Here is a 14600-nt window from a genome sequence, read left to right on the forward strand (position 1 = left end):
TGGGAGAAAGGACAGCTCCTTGCGGTGTCCCTCTAGTACCCATTTGATACGGTCCGTATTCTGAGTTTTCTATGCGGATCAGGGCGGCTCTGTCCGATAAAAAGTCCTTGACGTAATTGAACGTGTTCTGTCCACAGTCGGTGTCACTGAGGTGTTCGAGAATGACGCTATGTTTAACGTTGTCAAAGGCCCCCTTCAGATCTAAGGCTAAGATGACCCTGTCATTGTATTTCATCACCACCGGTTGGATGACCTCTCGGTGTAGTTGCAGGAGTACATCCTGTGCCGATTTATGAGGACGGAATCCGAACATGGTAGGAGCAAAGGCCCCCTTCTGCTCTAGATATTCTGAAAGTCTGTCCCGCACCATCGTTTTCATCAACTTGCCCACGCAAGATGTTAGGGAGATGGGGCGAAGGTTGTCTGTGTTTACTGGTTTACCTGGTTTGGGGATGAATGTGACCAGGGCTGTTTTCCACTCAGGGGGGACCGAGATCCGGCCACTCCAGATAGCATTAATGTATTCCAAGAGTTGTGTCAGCGTAGGGTCGGCCAAGTTTGCCAGCGTCTTGACCGTGATGTTATCCCTACCAGGAGCTGTTCCTCTACGCATCTTTGCCATTGCTGCCTTCATGTCATGTAGGAGGAAAGGGGCGTCTAGGGTCTCGTTTTTCCTTCCCGAATATGTATACTCCGGACCTCGCGGATCTTGCTGCTGGCAGAGATACCTGTCCCGAAGCGTTTCCGCTAGTTGTGTTGTGGTACCCTGAAATCCATGAATGGCTCTTCGGAGGTGTCTTTGCGTTTCTCCTCGCGTTTGTGTGGGGTCAATGAGGCTGCGAAATAGCCGCCACGTGCCCTTGTTTGACATCTGATGTGCGATATCATTACATTTGTCTACCCAGTTTGTATCTGCTAAGTGCGTCGCGTATTCCGCCGCTTGTGTTGTTAGCTCCTGAATTCGTTTTCGAAGGGCTCTATTATGCTTCTGGCGTTTCCATCGGCGCGTGAGGCTCTGGCGTGCCTCCCACAAATGCAGAAGGTGGTTGTCAACCGCGGGGTGTTCATCCGATGTTTGCAATATGGTTTCGTATTTCTTCTGGGTGAGTATGATGTGCGCAGCCCAGTCTGCGTAATTGCCTGAACGGAGGATAGGCGGGATATTTTCCTTGCGCATTTTGTCCCAGTTAACTATTCGCGCTTGTCTGTCATTCCGTTTGAAAGGGTGTGTGGAGAGTGTGATGTTTAGCAGGCAGTGGTCACTGCCCAGTGTCTCCTCTAGGTTAGTCCATGTAACGTGTCGTGTGTTCTTAACCAGAGTGAGGTCAGGGCATGTGTCCCTGTTCACCGAGTTACCAAGGCGCGTGGGGGTGGCCGGGTCGGTGAGAAGGGTGAGGCTTAAGGTGGATATAAGCTCCGCAAGCCGCCTCCCCCTGGCCTCCTCGCGTTTGTACCCCCAGAGTCTGCAGGGGGCATTGAAGTCGCCTGTGATAACCAGAGGTGCTCTGTCGGCGCATTTCAATGCACGGCAGAAAATGTCTGCATAGGTGACGCGGTTCGTTTTGGGTGGAGTGTAAATGTTCAGTATATACACCGCATGGTTTGTCCTACGGAGGGGCAGGATCTGCACCATGGTGTAGGAATGCTCCGAGTTAAGCTCTAGATCTATCTCTTGCGCGGTGTACGATTTGTGCACCAGAATACAGGTGGATGGGTTCCTTTGAAACGTGTTATAGCCTGAGAGTTTAGCCTGCAAACCTGGCTCTTGTAGGGCCATCACTGCAGGCATTTCGTCCAAATTTTGAATGTAGAGGTGCAGGTGAGATCTTTTGCGCCGGTCCCTGAAACCTCTGCAATTCCACTGTATTATCGAGAGCGATTCTTTTTTTCTCCGTGCTTTAGAAGTGGGCCCTGCCATATTTATTATATTTGTTGAGATGGGTTAGTGAGCGGACCCGCGGGGAGAGCTGTACCGCCACTCTGCACATTTTCTAGGGAGTCGGTGAATTCCTCGTGTTTCTCGCCCTCCGCTGCGCGGAGAATTTTACTGGGTCGCCCGACATCACGGATAGGCCCCGTGCGTCGTGAGAATCTCGGGCTACTGCTGAGCCATGTCTGAATGGACTGCGTTACTTGCTGGGTTACAGTTGCTACTATGTGCTGCGTCTGCAGCTGGATAGCTGCCTGCACGGCTTGACTAATCATATTTGGGAGCTGAGTCATCTGTTCGGTGAAAGCTAGTAGCTGTTCTTCGATATTAGAGACCCGGGACTCCAGATTTTCGATCGAGGCCGAGTGAGATGTTATCGTACTGCCCGAGCACACAGAAGCCGAGTCACTCTCGTCATCCATGTGCGGTGTAGGGTTCTCCGCTCTAGCCTTTTCGAGCGCCTGAATTTTGGCTGCCAGCTGCGCATTTTGTTTCCTTAGGGACTCCAACTGCTTACTCATCTCGAGTGTGAGAGGGGTGGAGGAAGAAGAGGAGGACCGTGAGGCAGCCCCTGCCCAGCCACTCACCTTTTGTTTTGGAGCATTGTTGAGTGGAGGGAAATCCCCGGCCTGGAGAGTCGGGGACTTCTTTCCTGGTCCTGGCTTGACTTGCTGAGACGTGTTCTTGTTTTCGGCTTTCTGTTGTGGTGGTTGCCGTTGTTGCTGACCTTGCTTCCCCGTCTTCGGAGGTGGGGGTAGCTGCTTGCTCGGTATTGTTGAGGGTCCTGCCTGGTTCGTTGCCTCCGAGCGTTGGAGCTTACGGAACTTTCCGGTGCAGTCCGCGGACCCTGTGAGGTGGGCCCCTCCGCAGATCATGCAGGATGGCTGGCACTCGTGTTCTGTTAGGCCGTCTGTAGTGGCCCCAACTTGCTTTCCGCAGTATCCGCAGCGTCCGTCTTCGGGGTGGGGGCAGTTGTCTACCCGGTGGCCGACTGTGCCGCATCTGTAGCAAGCCGGGATCGTTTTCTTGTAGGTTCTCACGGGGACACATTCATAGTTGTAATGAATGTATCGGGGTAGTCTTCGGCCCTCGAAAGTCACCACCGCTACATTTGAGGAGCCCAGTTTTCTGACGAAAGCGATTTCGCCCTCCCTCCAGCGGAGTTTTGGCTTGAGTGAAGCAGAGGTTTCGTCCTCGCGGACGCGGATGACCCCTTTGCAGCAGTCAACGTTGATTTTCAGATGGCCACGGAAGGGATAATTCTGTTCCTCCACCGTGAGGTCGAATTCCTTGATAAGTTTGTCCGCCACGGCTGTGGTCTGCGTGCCGCAAACGATCACGTTCTGTTCCCAGACGGGCCAGACGCTGAGGTCTTCGGCTGCCAGGTCACCCACGTAGTTAGCTACTGCAGAACCCACTTCTCCGTGCTTGAACACCGTCTTTAAATCGAGCGTCCCTCGGGGTTTCAGGACCATGATGATGTCTTCTGAGCGCAGACGTGGCGTCTGTTTCGGGCGCCACTGCTGTGCTGTCTTCATACTTCCATTCTGCGGCGCAGCGCGAGCACCGCCGGGAGTCCCTGAGCGGGGAATCCCCGCCTGTGCCAGCGACGCTGAGCTGGCGTCTCCCTTGGTCGTCGTGTTCGCCTGTGTCCTGCGTTGCCGTAATCGCATTAGGGCTTGCAAACACTCATTTTCCGTGGGTGGAACATCTTCATCTTGGTTTTTAGTGTCAATTTCAGTCCATTGCATGGTGACCGGGTCATACCCGGTGATCTTCGTCGCTGCCATACCTGGGAAACCCCGACGCCAGCTGCGTCGAGCCCAGCCCTTGAAAGGGCCAGCTCAACCGCGGCGAGGTGGAAACTTCAAGTTGGCTTAAAAGTCTTGAAACTTAGCCCACCTGTAGAGAATCGGTGTCCACAGATTCCTTGTGATGTTAAGCGTCCGAGGGCATCGATTTCGTTGGGGTTCAGCTTATAGATCCACGGTTCCAGTTGAAAAACGATGGAGCCGTTGCGCCGCACGTCCGATCACCTCGCGCGCTGGCAGCGCCCCCTTGTCAGCGGGAAGAGCACAGAGCTCGTGCTCCCGGAGTGTGGGCCAAGTCGCACACCCGACAGCTGCTGTCCGCAACTACCGAGCACATTCACCCCCTGAGCAAAACAGGAATCGTGTTCGTCCTCTGGTGCTCGCCTCGCAACGTCGCGGACACAGGCCAGCAGTTCCGCAGCGTCTTTCCGAGGTTGGACTGCGAACTTGGGGCCAAGGCGAAGAATCCTGCCGACATCTTCTGGAAGTTCGACGTCGCCGATGCTGTGAAGGCTGTCCTCACTTGGCGAGACTTTGGGAGACACAATGAGACGGAGGATAACACTCAGTGCCAGAAGGCACCGGGTGCTAGACAGCCGGTGCCTTTTGGCTTGGGCTAAAGCCACCACCCCGCGGTGTGTTAAAGCGTTGACGAAATTACAGTTCTGTTGGAAATGCGCCGAATGGGACGGTCGTAGCAACGGCGCATTTTTTTTTTGTTTTTTTTTTCGAGCCTGGTGGCACACATGTCACCGCCCCGTTATGAAGGGGACGCTCAAAACATTCATCCACGCGAGAAGAAACTGCGAGAGGAAAGTGTGCAAGATAAAAGGCGTGTTATGTAGCCTCCGTTGTGTGTTTGGCGGTAGCTCAGTGATCTAAACGCCCACCACCCATCATCGCGGACTGAGAGGTCATGGGTTCGACTCCTCTCAACGGACCTCTTTCTTATAGGTTTTCTTTGCCACTTGATGGCGTTCATTTCGCTGACGTATTTCCCTGACGGAAATACATCATGAAAGTCTTGGTGGAGCCCAACACAAAACAATTTCGTATTAAAATAAGTAAAATGAAATCAACTTTCTTTCCGGGGCTGGGGTTTAAACCCAGGTCGCCGCGGTCCGAAAGCGAGTGCCTTGACCACTAGGCGGCGTGCCAATGTGAACTGAACTGACTCATGTGAATGCGTTCTACCGACGATGCAAAAAAATCACAGCATATTCACCGAGTGAATGATGATGAGTGGGCGAAGCTGCGGAGGTTCATCGGTAAACCGTGAATCTTCCGTGAATTCTGCCCAGTACATCATCACCGACGTGAGATCGGGCGCGTTTATACTAAAGGTTCGATGAGTTATGATGACTTGCAGCTCACTTTAATTTTACATGTACGCTGTGAATTTTCATTGTTTAGAAAACAATTGCTTTAGAAAACATCTGGCGTCTTTCGTTAAGCAGCTGGCGTCTTTTCGTTTTGCTTTAGAAACATCTGGCGTTCTTTCGTTTTGCTTTTAGAAAACATCTGGCGCCTTTCGTTGGTTTATTTCATCAATCAACGGCGTTTTGAACAAAATTTTTATTGTTTAATCACGCACAGGAGAAATCTCACCAGGCACTACCTTGGAGGTAAACAATGGCTGCTAATGGGAATGAGAGACAGAAGAAGTCGGCTTTTAGTTAACGCGCGCGCTGCGAATTTTTTATTGTTCAACAACGCACAGGAAAAATCTCCCACCGGCACCACCTTGGAGGTCAAGATCTGGTACTAGCGTTACGTCTGGTTACGCACTACTACGACTACGAGGGACGAACGGGTGCCGCCTTAAGGAGCTTCGCCCCTAAAACAAATGGGAAGCAGTACACTTGCTGTGGACGCAACAGTGCAATATTTCGTGTTGGCCGACTAAAAGCGATCGTCCGCACAACGCGTCAGATGGATATCAGGAATTGCACACTTCGGGAAAATTCCGACTTGGAGAAAACTGAATTCGTAAACCTCCTTTCCATGATCGTGTGATGTTCCTCAGTTCGATGGGCCGTTCCACAGGCTGACGAACGTTGCAGAGCAGGAAAGACGCCACGCCCGAAATCAGCCTTCCAGGGACGACCGCTGCCTTTAAAGAAAGAGGGAAAGAAAAGCAGGAACACGTCAGGCACGCCAAGCTTTGCTTGCCCCCATTTCCCTGATTGGGGAAGCGCTCCTGAAATTTTCAATTACCGAATTCCAATTATCAGCTGACACTCTTGTATGGGCCGATTCGGCGTTAGCATTACTGTGCGCGAGTCCGTCCAATGCACCTAAGCACACTCAGATCCCGAGTGGCCGTGCAGGAACACGTCAGCGGCACACATTAAGCCCCGCCGCTTCAAGGTTCTTGCCGACGGCGTCGTAGGTCTTTTCCAGGAGCACGGCTATACGATGCATGCTCCTGTGCGGTTGTCGTCATCTTTATTTTGCAGACATAAAAATAGGTGTCCGCTATGTCTAGGCTACGAAGTTATGTAGTAACAACGAAGGGGAGGGCTCACAGTCACGGTTCCTGTTGCTCGCAGTGCATCGGCGGCCGCACGTTGATTCAGTCTTGCTCGTATCGGCGCTCGCCTTCGCTGTAGGCGTTTGACAGCGGTCGTTCCATGGCGCGAAAGAGAGAATTTACATTGCTTTTTATCGAAGCAGGCTTTATTCTACGTAAAGCTAATTCTAGGCACGTTTGCTTCGCCGGCGCAGCCCGCACCGGCCACGAGATGGCGCAAAAGACCGAAGGGTGCTCTTTGAAGGGCAACTTCGATGACATTGAGAGCGCAAAGAAACAGGACACAAGAAGACGCGAAAGAGACACACAGCTGTGCGTGTCTCCTTGTTGCCTACTTGTGACCCGCTATTTTGCGCTACCACTGCTGTCCAACTATGCTGTGCGTCAACAAGCCCGAGTTGCAACTTTAACTGAAGGACAACGCCCCGCCCGTCTTTCGCGGGAGTTGGGCTACGCGTCTTCGGCCTCGTAGTTTGACCGACAGTTGTAAGTTCGTGGCTCGCTTCTGTCGGTGTCTGAATCGTGCAACTTTGGGCATTCTAACAGAAAACCAACAAAATTGCACATTGGGCAAGTTGGTGCGTATTCATTCTTGCAGAACAACAGCGCACAAAAAAACGTAGGCAATAAATATAGGGAAGACACACAGCGCTGCACTCGTATCTGAAAGCTCATAGGAAAGTCACATGAACTTATCAGCCTGAAACCAATTCATGTCGGTCGTGAAACTTGGAACATAAAGCGGTCGAAAACTTATCGCCACAAACATCTACACGCTCGGTACGATTGAAGCGCGACTAGGTTAGGCGGGGCAAATAACGAAAACGAAAAAATCAATGTAATTTTTTCCAATATCTTTAATTTTAAACATGCCGAAGTAAGCTAGCAATTTACCTTACGTATTACCTGGCACTTGGCTAAATAGCTCACTGCCTAATCTTTTTTGGGCGAGCGCTACAAATGGGGGCATGTGCAGGCGGCCTGCTAGGCTTGTCTTTAGTTCGCCGCATTGTCATCAACGAGGCATCGCTCACTTATGCGCAGTGGTTTCGCTACGTACCTTCCGTAGGTTATTTCTTTGCTTATGTGTTGTTTACTGGCGCGATTCGAGAAGCGAAACTACCTCACAGAATCTGCGCATAACCGATCCTGCGACTGCAGAATGCTTTCGCTAGCACACGGCCCGCATGCCCTCGAATTTCGTGTTAGTGAATGCGGCACGCTAAAAGAAGAAACGCTGCACTGTGTAAGGCATCAATCACACAGCCGTCAAACGCTTCGTCGCGTAACCGGCACGACACCGCTTTTCGTCAGGGGAGAGGATTTCCTAGCTGTTTTCTCCTCCAAAACGGGTTGACAATGACCTAAAGCGGTGCTCTACGTTTCCGTCGCCTGCACGGTGACGGAGCCCCTCCCCTATAGATTGAACCAATCAGATGTCTTCACTCAACGCGATGCTTGCACGTGTTTTACAAACACATGTTTCTTCGTCGCCGAGCTTCGTGCGGTCGTCGCTCTCCTCGCTTGCAAAGCAACATGTTAGGACGCGGCACCAAACGCCGCTCTCTGTGTTGAGACGCACGTGAGCCACGTGCAAATGACGTCATCTGTTAGCCGCTATTTATGGGAACGCGCAATAAACCTTTTGTTCTGTTGCTGAGCGTCTGGCTCCGAGTCACGTCCATTACAGTGGCGACGAAGACCGGCAGCGAACCAGCGCAGGCCCGAACAAGACGCGCAGTGCAATGCCAGTCAGCGGCATCGGGGAGTATCGCCTCGGTACAAGTGCGTCATGGGACGAGTACGTGGAACGACTTGAAATGTACTGCGAAGCCAACAAGCTTTCGAAGGATGAAGAAAAGCGTGCTGTTTTACTCAGCTCCTGTGGAGAAGAAACGTACAGTCTCATCGTGACGCTGGTCAAACCCGAAAGGCCAACTGCTGCAGCCTACGAGAAGATCAAGAAAGCGGTCCGAGAACACATGCATCCGAAGCCGTCAGTGCTGTACGGTAGATTTTTATTTTACAAGCGTAACCAAGCGCAAGGCGAAAGCGTCGCAGATTACGTGACAGCGCTGAGAAGGCTGGCTGAAAACTGTGGCTTCGGAGACGACACGCTTCCTATGGACGAGATGATGCGAGATCGTTTCGTCTTCGGCATCAGCAACGAGGCTGTGCAGCAACGCCTACTGGCAGAAAGGAACCTGACATTCACTGTGGCGTACGACATGGCCGTGACAGCGGAAGCAACCCAACGGCAGCAACGAGAAATCAGGACACAGAGCCTCAGCGACGCGAACTGCACAGGCGACGCAGCCGTCCACGAAACGCGCCCAAAGGAGCCAGCTGCGTCCAGAGATGGCGTCTGTTACCGCTGCAACGGTGAGCACAGTTCTAAAACTTGCAAATTTCGTTATGAAGCTTGTCACTATTGCAAGAAAAAAGGCCATATCGCTAGAGCTTGTCGCTTCAGAAAAGAATCGCCGTCAAGTCATAAACTGCGGCACAGAAGCGAGGAAAAAATCCGGCACGGAAGCAAAGTCAGGCAAGCAGACCTTTGCACGAAGTGGAAGAGCTTTACTCTGTTTACGAAGTTCGCGAGTCAGAAAAATTTATTACCACTGTGCTGATCCAAGGAAAAGAGGTGCAGATGGAAGTAGACTCAGGAGCGTCTCACTCGCTGGTTAGTCAAGAAACGTGGCGAGCAATTGAAGGACGCGCAGGCAAAATTCCGCTAGTCAGTACCGGAACGCAGCTTGTGACTTGGACGAAAGAGCCACTTGAGATGCTGGGAAAAGCAATAGTCGAAGTGCGTTTCAAAGAAAAATGTGCAAAGTTGCCTTTAGTAGTGGTGAACAAGCAAGGTAGTAGTCTTCTTGGAAGAAGTTGGTTTAAGGCTTTAGGAATTAAAATTCAAGGAATAAAGAAAATATCTGATGAGTCAGAAATGCTTCAGCGATTTCAAGAGGTCTTTGCGAATGATCTTCCAGGATGCACTCAACAACCAGTGCACATTGATCTAAAAAATGAAGCACAGCCGGTGTTTTTGAAAAGCAGAGCAGTACCGTTTGCCCTTCGAGATGACGTGGCAGCAGAGATAGACAGGCTTGTTAAGCAAGGCGTGTGGGAGCCTCTACATGGCCAACCCCCATCGTAGTCGTGAGAAAGCGAAATGGTTCCGTACGCTTGTGTGGTGATTATCGCAGCACGGTGAACGTTCAAAGTAGCGTCTATCCCTTGCCCACAACTGATGAAATGCTAGCAACGCTAGGACCAAGCAAAATTTTCACGAAGCTGGATTTGGCTCAGGCCTATCAACAGCTTGTGGTGGACGACGCATCAGCTGATGTCCTTACTGTAAACACTATGAAGGGCTTATTTAAAGTGCGCAGACTGCCTTTTGGAATTACCGTAGCGCCGTGGTTGTTCCAGCGCACCATGGACACGTTGTTGGCAGGAGTATCGGGAGTCAAATGCTATCTCGATGACATCTTAATCTCAGGAGAGACGCCAGAACAGCACGCAGAACGCCTAGAGGTAGTGCTCACCCGGCTACAGAACGCACGTCTGCGGGTGAACAAAGAAAAATGCGAATTCCGCAAGTCGAGCATGGAGTTTTTGGGTCATGTGATTGATGCTACGGGCATTCATCCTTCTACAAGCAAAGTGGACGCGATCCTGAACGCACCGACGCCGTCATCAAAGAAAGAACTGCAATCGTTCCTTGGGCTAATTAATTTTTATAGCCGATTCCTAAAAGGAAAAGCAGAAGTCGCGGAACCACTTCACCGCTTGTTGGACAAAGACAGTGCTTGGAGCTGGAATAGCCAGCACGACCGAGCCTTTGTTGCGCTGAAGAAATTGTTATCGTCAGAAGCAGTTCATTTTTCGTATGACCCGAAGCAAACAATTGTGCTGTCGTGCGACGCATCACCTGTTGGAATTGGAGCCGTGTTGGCTCACCGGGAACAAGATGGCACAGAACGCCCAATAGCATACGCTTCTAAAACGCTTGGATCGAGCGAGCGAAAGTATGCGCAGATTGACAAGGAGGGCTTAGCCATCGTGTATGGCGTAAAGAAGTTCCACCAATATTTGGCTGGACGTAACTTCATTGTTACAACTGATCACCAGCCTCTGCTGGGATTGTTTAACAGAGAGAACGCATTCCGGAAGTTGTTTCCCCAAGAATGCTTCGTTGGATTCTTCTTTTGGCTGCATATGACTACACCTTGGAATATCGACCAGGTCCCCGCAACAGCAACGCTGACGCATTAAGCCGTCTTCCAGTACCGGGACGCGAAGACGAGACGCAACCACCTGGTGACGTGTTGCTGTTGGACGCTGTGGAGTATCCACCCTTACAAGCGTCTGACATCGCGGAACTCACGAAGAGGGACCATATATTGCCCACTGTGAAGAATTACATTCTTTCTGGTTGGCCGGCAAAGTACGACAATGATCTTGCGGCTTTTGCAACAAGAAAGAATGAGTTATCTCTGCATCGGGATTGCATCCTCTGGGGAAATCGAGTGGTCATACCTCAAGCAGCAAGAAATAATGTTCTTCGTTTGTTGCACGCAAATCATCCTGGCATGACAGCTATGAAAAGTCAAGCAAGATCGCTAATATGGTGGCCGAAAATGGACAAAGAAATCGAGGAGTTTGTGCGTCACTGTGAAAGATGCCAAGTGAACCGCCAAAGCGATCCAAAAGAACCAGTTCACTTCTGGGTTAAGCCAGATCAACCTTGGAGCCGTTTGCACATCGACTTTGCCGGACCAGTACAAGGCGAAGTTTTGCTCGTCGTGGTGGACGCATTCTCCAACTGGGCTGAAGTGAAAATTATGCCTTCCATGAAAACTTCGGCAGTAATCTCAGCTCTACGTGCACTGTTTGCCACTCACGGAGTTCCAGATGTTATCGTTTCCGACAACGGAACCGCATTCACGAGCGAGGAGATGCAAGCGTTTCTCAAGCTTAACGGCATCCGCTCAGTATTTACAGCACCTTATCACCCTTCTAGTAATGGAAGGGCCGAAAGAATGGTGAGGGAAGTAAAAGAAGCGTTGAAGAAACAGTCGGGAAACGACACCCAGTGCAAGATATCCCGCTTCTTATATAAACAACATACCACCCCACATTCAGAGACTGGAAAGAGCCCGGCGGAGATGATGATGGGCAGAAAATTACGTTCAGCATTAGACAAGCTGCACCCAGTCCGTCAGCACTCCACCTCTGACACCACTGTGAAAGGATTTGGGGTAGGAGATTCGGTCTACGCCCGATGCTTCGCTGCGGGACCGCGATGGAAGTTGGCTGAAGTAATCAAAGTGAAGGGTCCAGTCTCCTATCTAGTTCGAATGGCAAATGGAGACGTGCACCATAGGCATCGCAACCAACTGAGGCGCGCATGGCCGACGGAGAAGCCTTCAGAGCCACTACCTGACTACCACTTCCGGCTTCCTCCGGTACAATCACCTGTCGACGTGGAGCCTGGCATCACCAGCCCAAGTCCTCTCTACACGCCCGAGGGACCCGAGCTGAGAAGATCTACACGAACTCGTAGACCAGTCGTTCGTTTTGGCTCCAGTGTTTAGAGAAATTGTGTATATATTTAAACTTAAAAGGGAGGAATGTTAGGACCATGGTGTAAGATATATACTCTTTAGGTGAGGACACTCGCGAGACGCGATCGACCAGATAAAGTAACAACGCCGAGATCCCGTCGGACCGCTGACGGCAGCGGATACCTACCGGCAGGATGACGCAACTTCAACACAAAAACGCGTTCCCGTAGCAACTGGCGTTAAGGCAGGTAGCGCAAAGAGACACGGACACAAGCGAAGAATAAGTGCACAGGACAAGCGCCAACTTCAAACTAAAGTTTATTTCCTGAATCCTCGCCTATTTATCTTATATCACACCACCACATAGTCACCATGGAGAGAACAACTGATACTGCTGCGAATGTCATGACGCCGACTCACCTTAATAATTTCTTATACCTAAAATGATAACAATACTAAAACGCGCAAAACCGCGCAGTCAAACACTGATAACTCGAAAACATCATAATAAGAACACGCATGCTCAGAATAGAATGTTCCTATTACGCGGCAAGGGTAGCAGCGAGGTTGGCCGAAAGAAAAGCTATCTCACACGGGAGTAGGCTCAGTGACGCCTGGCTAACACATACAGAATCGCTCTTGAAAATTAAAAACGCTTCTACAATCTCTCTGTACAGCTTGTTCCGGTTCCGGTACATCACCGCCGTGTCAGACAAAAGTGGATCACACCCGCACTGCCGACAGTGCATCGCGAGATGCGAGTATGGCGAACCTTTTAGAGAGCTGAAATGTTCTCTGAGCCTGATGTTCAAACATCTGCCCGTCTGGCCTATATATTTACGCCCGCACGAAAAAGGAATGCAGTACACAACGTTAAGAGTGCACGAAACGAACCGCATACCGTGCCTAACGGTACAGGTCGCCGTTCTGTGATCTTCCTTGCTGCACATGCGCCTCTGCAACTTTGGACAAATGGCTCCCACCTTGTTTTTTGCCGTGAAAACAATGTCAACGTCATGACGTGAAGCACGGTATGCGGTTCGTTTCGTGCACTCTTAACGTTGTGTACTGCATTCCTTTTTCGTGCGGGCGTAAATATATAGGCCAGACGGCCAGATGTTTGAACATCAGGCTCAGAGAACATTTCAGCTCTCTAAAAGGTTCGCCATACTCGCATCTCGCGATGCACTGTCGGCAGTGCGGGTGTGATCCACTTTTGTCTGACACGGCGGTGATGTACCGGAACCGGAACAAGCTGTCCAGAGAGATTGTAGAAGCGTTTTTAATTTTCAAGAGCGATTCTGTATGTGTTAGCCAGGCGTCACTGAGCCTACTCCCGTGTGAGATAGCTTTTCTTTCGGCCAACCTCGCTGCTACCCTTGCCGCGTAATAGGAACATTCTATTCTGAGCATGCGTGTTCTTATTATGATGTTTTCGAGTTATCAGTGTTTGACTGCGCGGTTTTGCGCGTTTTAGTAGTGTTATCATTTTAGGTATAAGAAATTATTAAGGTGAGTCGGCGTCATGACATTCGCAGCAGTACCAGTTGTTCTCTCCATGGTGACTGTGTGGTGGTGTGATATAAGATAAATAGGCGAGGATTCAGGAAATAAACTTTAGTTTGAAGTTGGCGCTTGTCCTGTGCACTTATTCTTCGCTTGTGTCCGTGTCTCTTTGCGCTACCTGCCTTAACATGAGTTCCCACAAACTAGCCCAGTTATCCGTTCTCGTAAGCAACTGGCGCTTCGCGGGAAATCCGAATTTCCTAGTCAGCGAACGCGGCTACGGCACGCCAGCAACTCAAGTTAGAAACGCATACCGCGTTTTTCACGAGCGAAAAACAAGACATGCAGCGGACGCCGGCGTTGCCGCCGACTGCGTCGGTTGCTATAGCAACGGTGCAGAAAGCATTTTTTCTCCTTAAGTTGCGTCTTCCCGCCGATAGATACCCGCTGCGGTCACCGGACCGACAGACGCGCGCCGTTGTTACTTTGTCTGGTCGAACGCGCTCTGCATGCAAGCCGAGGAGTGTCCACACCTAAACAGTATATATCTTACACCGTGGTTGCAGTAATACAAGCTTCGCGTTCATGGTGTACTACGAAACAGTTTATTCTTACTTTACGCAAACATTATATAGACAAGCAGTTGTATAGCTTATTTAATGCATAATGACGATTTCGTTTCTCTAAGTTTAAGGGACCATGGGATCAGTCAGTCAACACTACACAAAAACGTGCGACTATCGACGTGACCACCGCCGTCGCCTCTTTGTACACTGGTCCGTCGCGCTTGCTGTACGTTTCTTTGACGCGACGGTGACGCGACGGAGCGTATGACGGCTGTGTGAATGAAGCCTAAAGCTGCCAAAGAGATACTTTCACGGCTGCTGTCTCGCTCCAGTCACCTTTCTAGATTGGGCAACGTGAGTTTCAGAACTATTGTGATGTTGTGCTCGTGAGCCCTTGCATCATATTTTTTTATTTGCGGAGTAATTTGGTGTATATTGCAAGTACACTATTATGCTAATAAAACAGGCTTGCTTCCAAAATCTTTCTTGGTGATGTTCCTTTTCACGCGCACACGTCATTAGAGAGACGCAAGACGCAATAAAATCGCGTAGTTAACAAAAGCATGTAAAAGAGCAGCAATTTTTTTTTAATCGCGCAATTGCACCATGTCGCTACGAGTGACGGAGTACACGCTGCGGGCACGGGAGCTCTCGAGGCTGATGATAAAACTCCCATCTCGTCTA

The 14600-nt window shown here is 50.5% G+C and overlaps 2 protein-coding genes across 2 annotated transcripts in view; both read left to right on the top strand.

The window, feature by feature from the left end:
- Positions 1-14600, top strand: part of LOC119384076 (prothoracicostatic peptides) — a 221574-nt gene that overhangs the window by 153216 nt on the left and 53758 nt on the right. The gene's annotated exons all lie outside the window — the stretch shown is intronic.
- Positions 8020-11874, top strand: LOC125757449 (uncharacterized). The gene is made up of 2 exons (XM_049413050.1): positions 8020-8656; positions 11543-11874. The coding sequence occupies exons 1-2, from the start codon at positions 8020-8022 to the stop codon at positions 11872-11874; spliced, it is 969 nt and encodes a 322-aa protein (XP_049269007.1).

This window comes from Rhipicephalus sanguineus, chromosome 2, assembly GCF_013339695.2.
Source record: "Rhipicephalus sanguineus isolate Rsan-2018 chromosome 2, BIME_Rsan_1.4, whole genome shotgun sequence".
NCBI lineage: Eukaryota > Metazoa > Arthropoda > Arachnida > Ixodida > Ixodidae > Rhipicephalus > Rhipicephalus sanguineus.

What these genes read in the sequence shown, in the direction of transcription:
- LOC125757449 (XM_049413050.1), top strand. Translation starts at nt 8,020, where the DNA reads ATGCCAGTCAGCGGCATCGGGGAGTATCGCCTCGGTACAAGTGCGTCA. An exon ending in CGTCTGTTACCGCTGCAACG is followed by an intron (nt 8,657 to 11,542) that starts GTGAGCACAGTT and finishes GATTTGGGGTAG; the next exon opens with GAGATTCGGTCTACGCCCGA.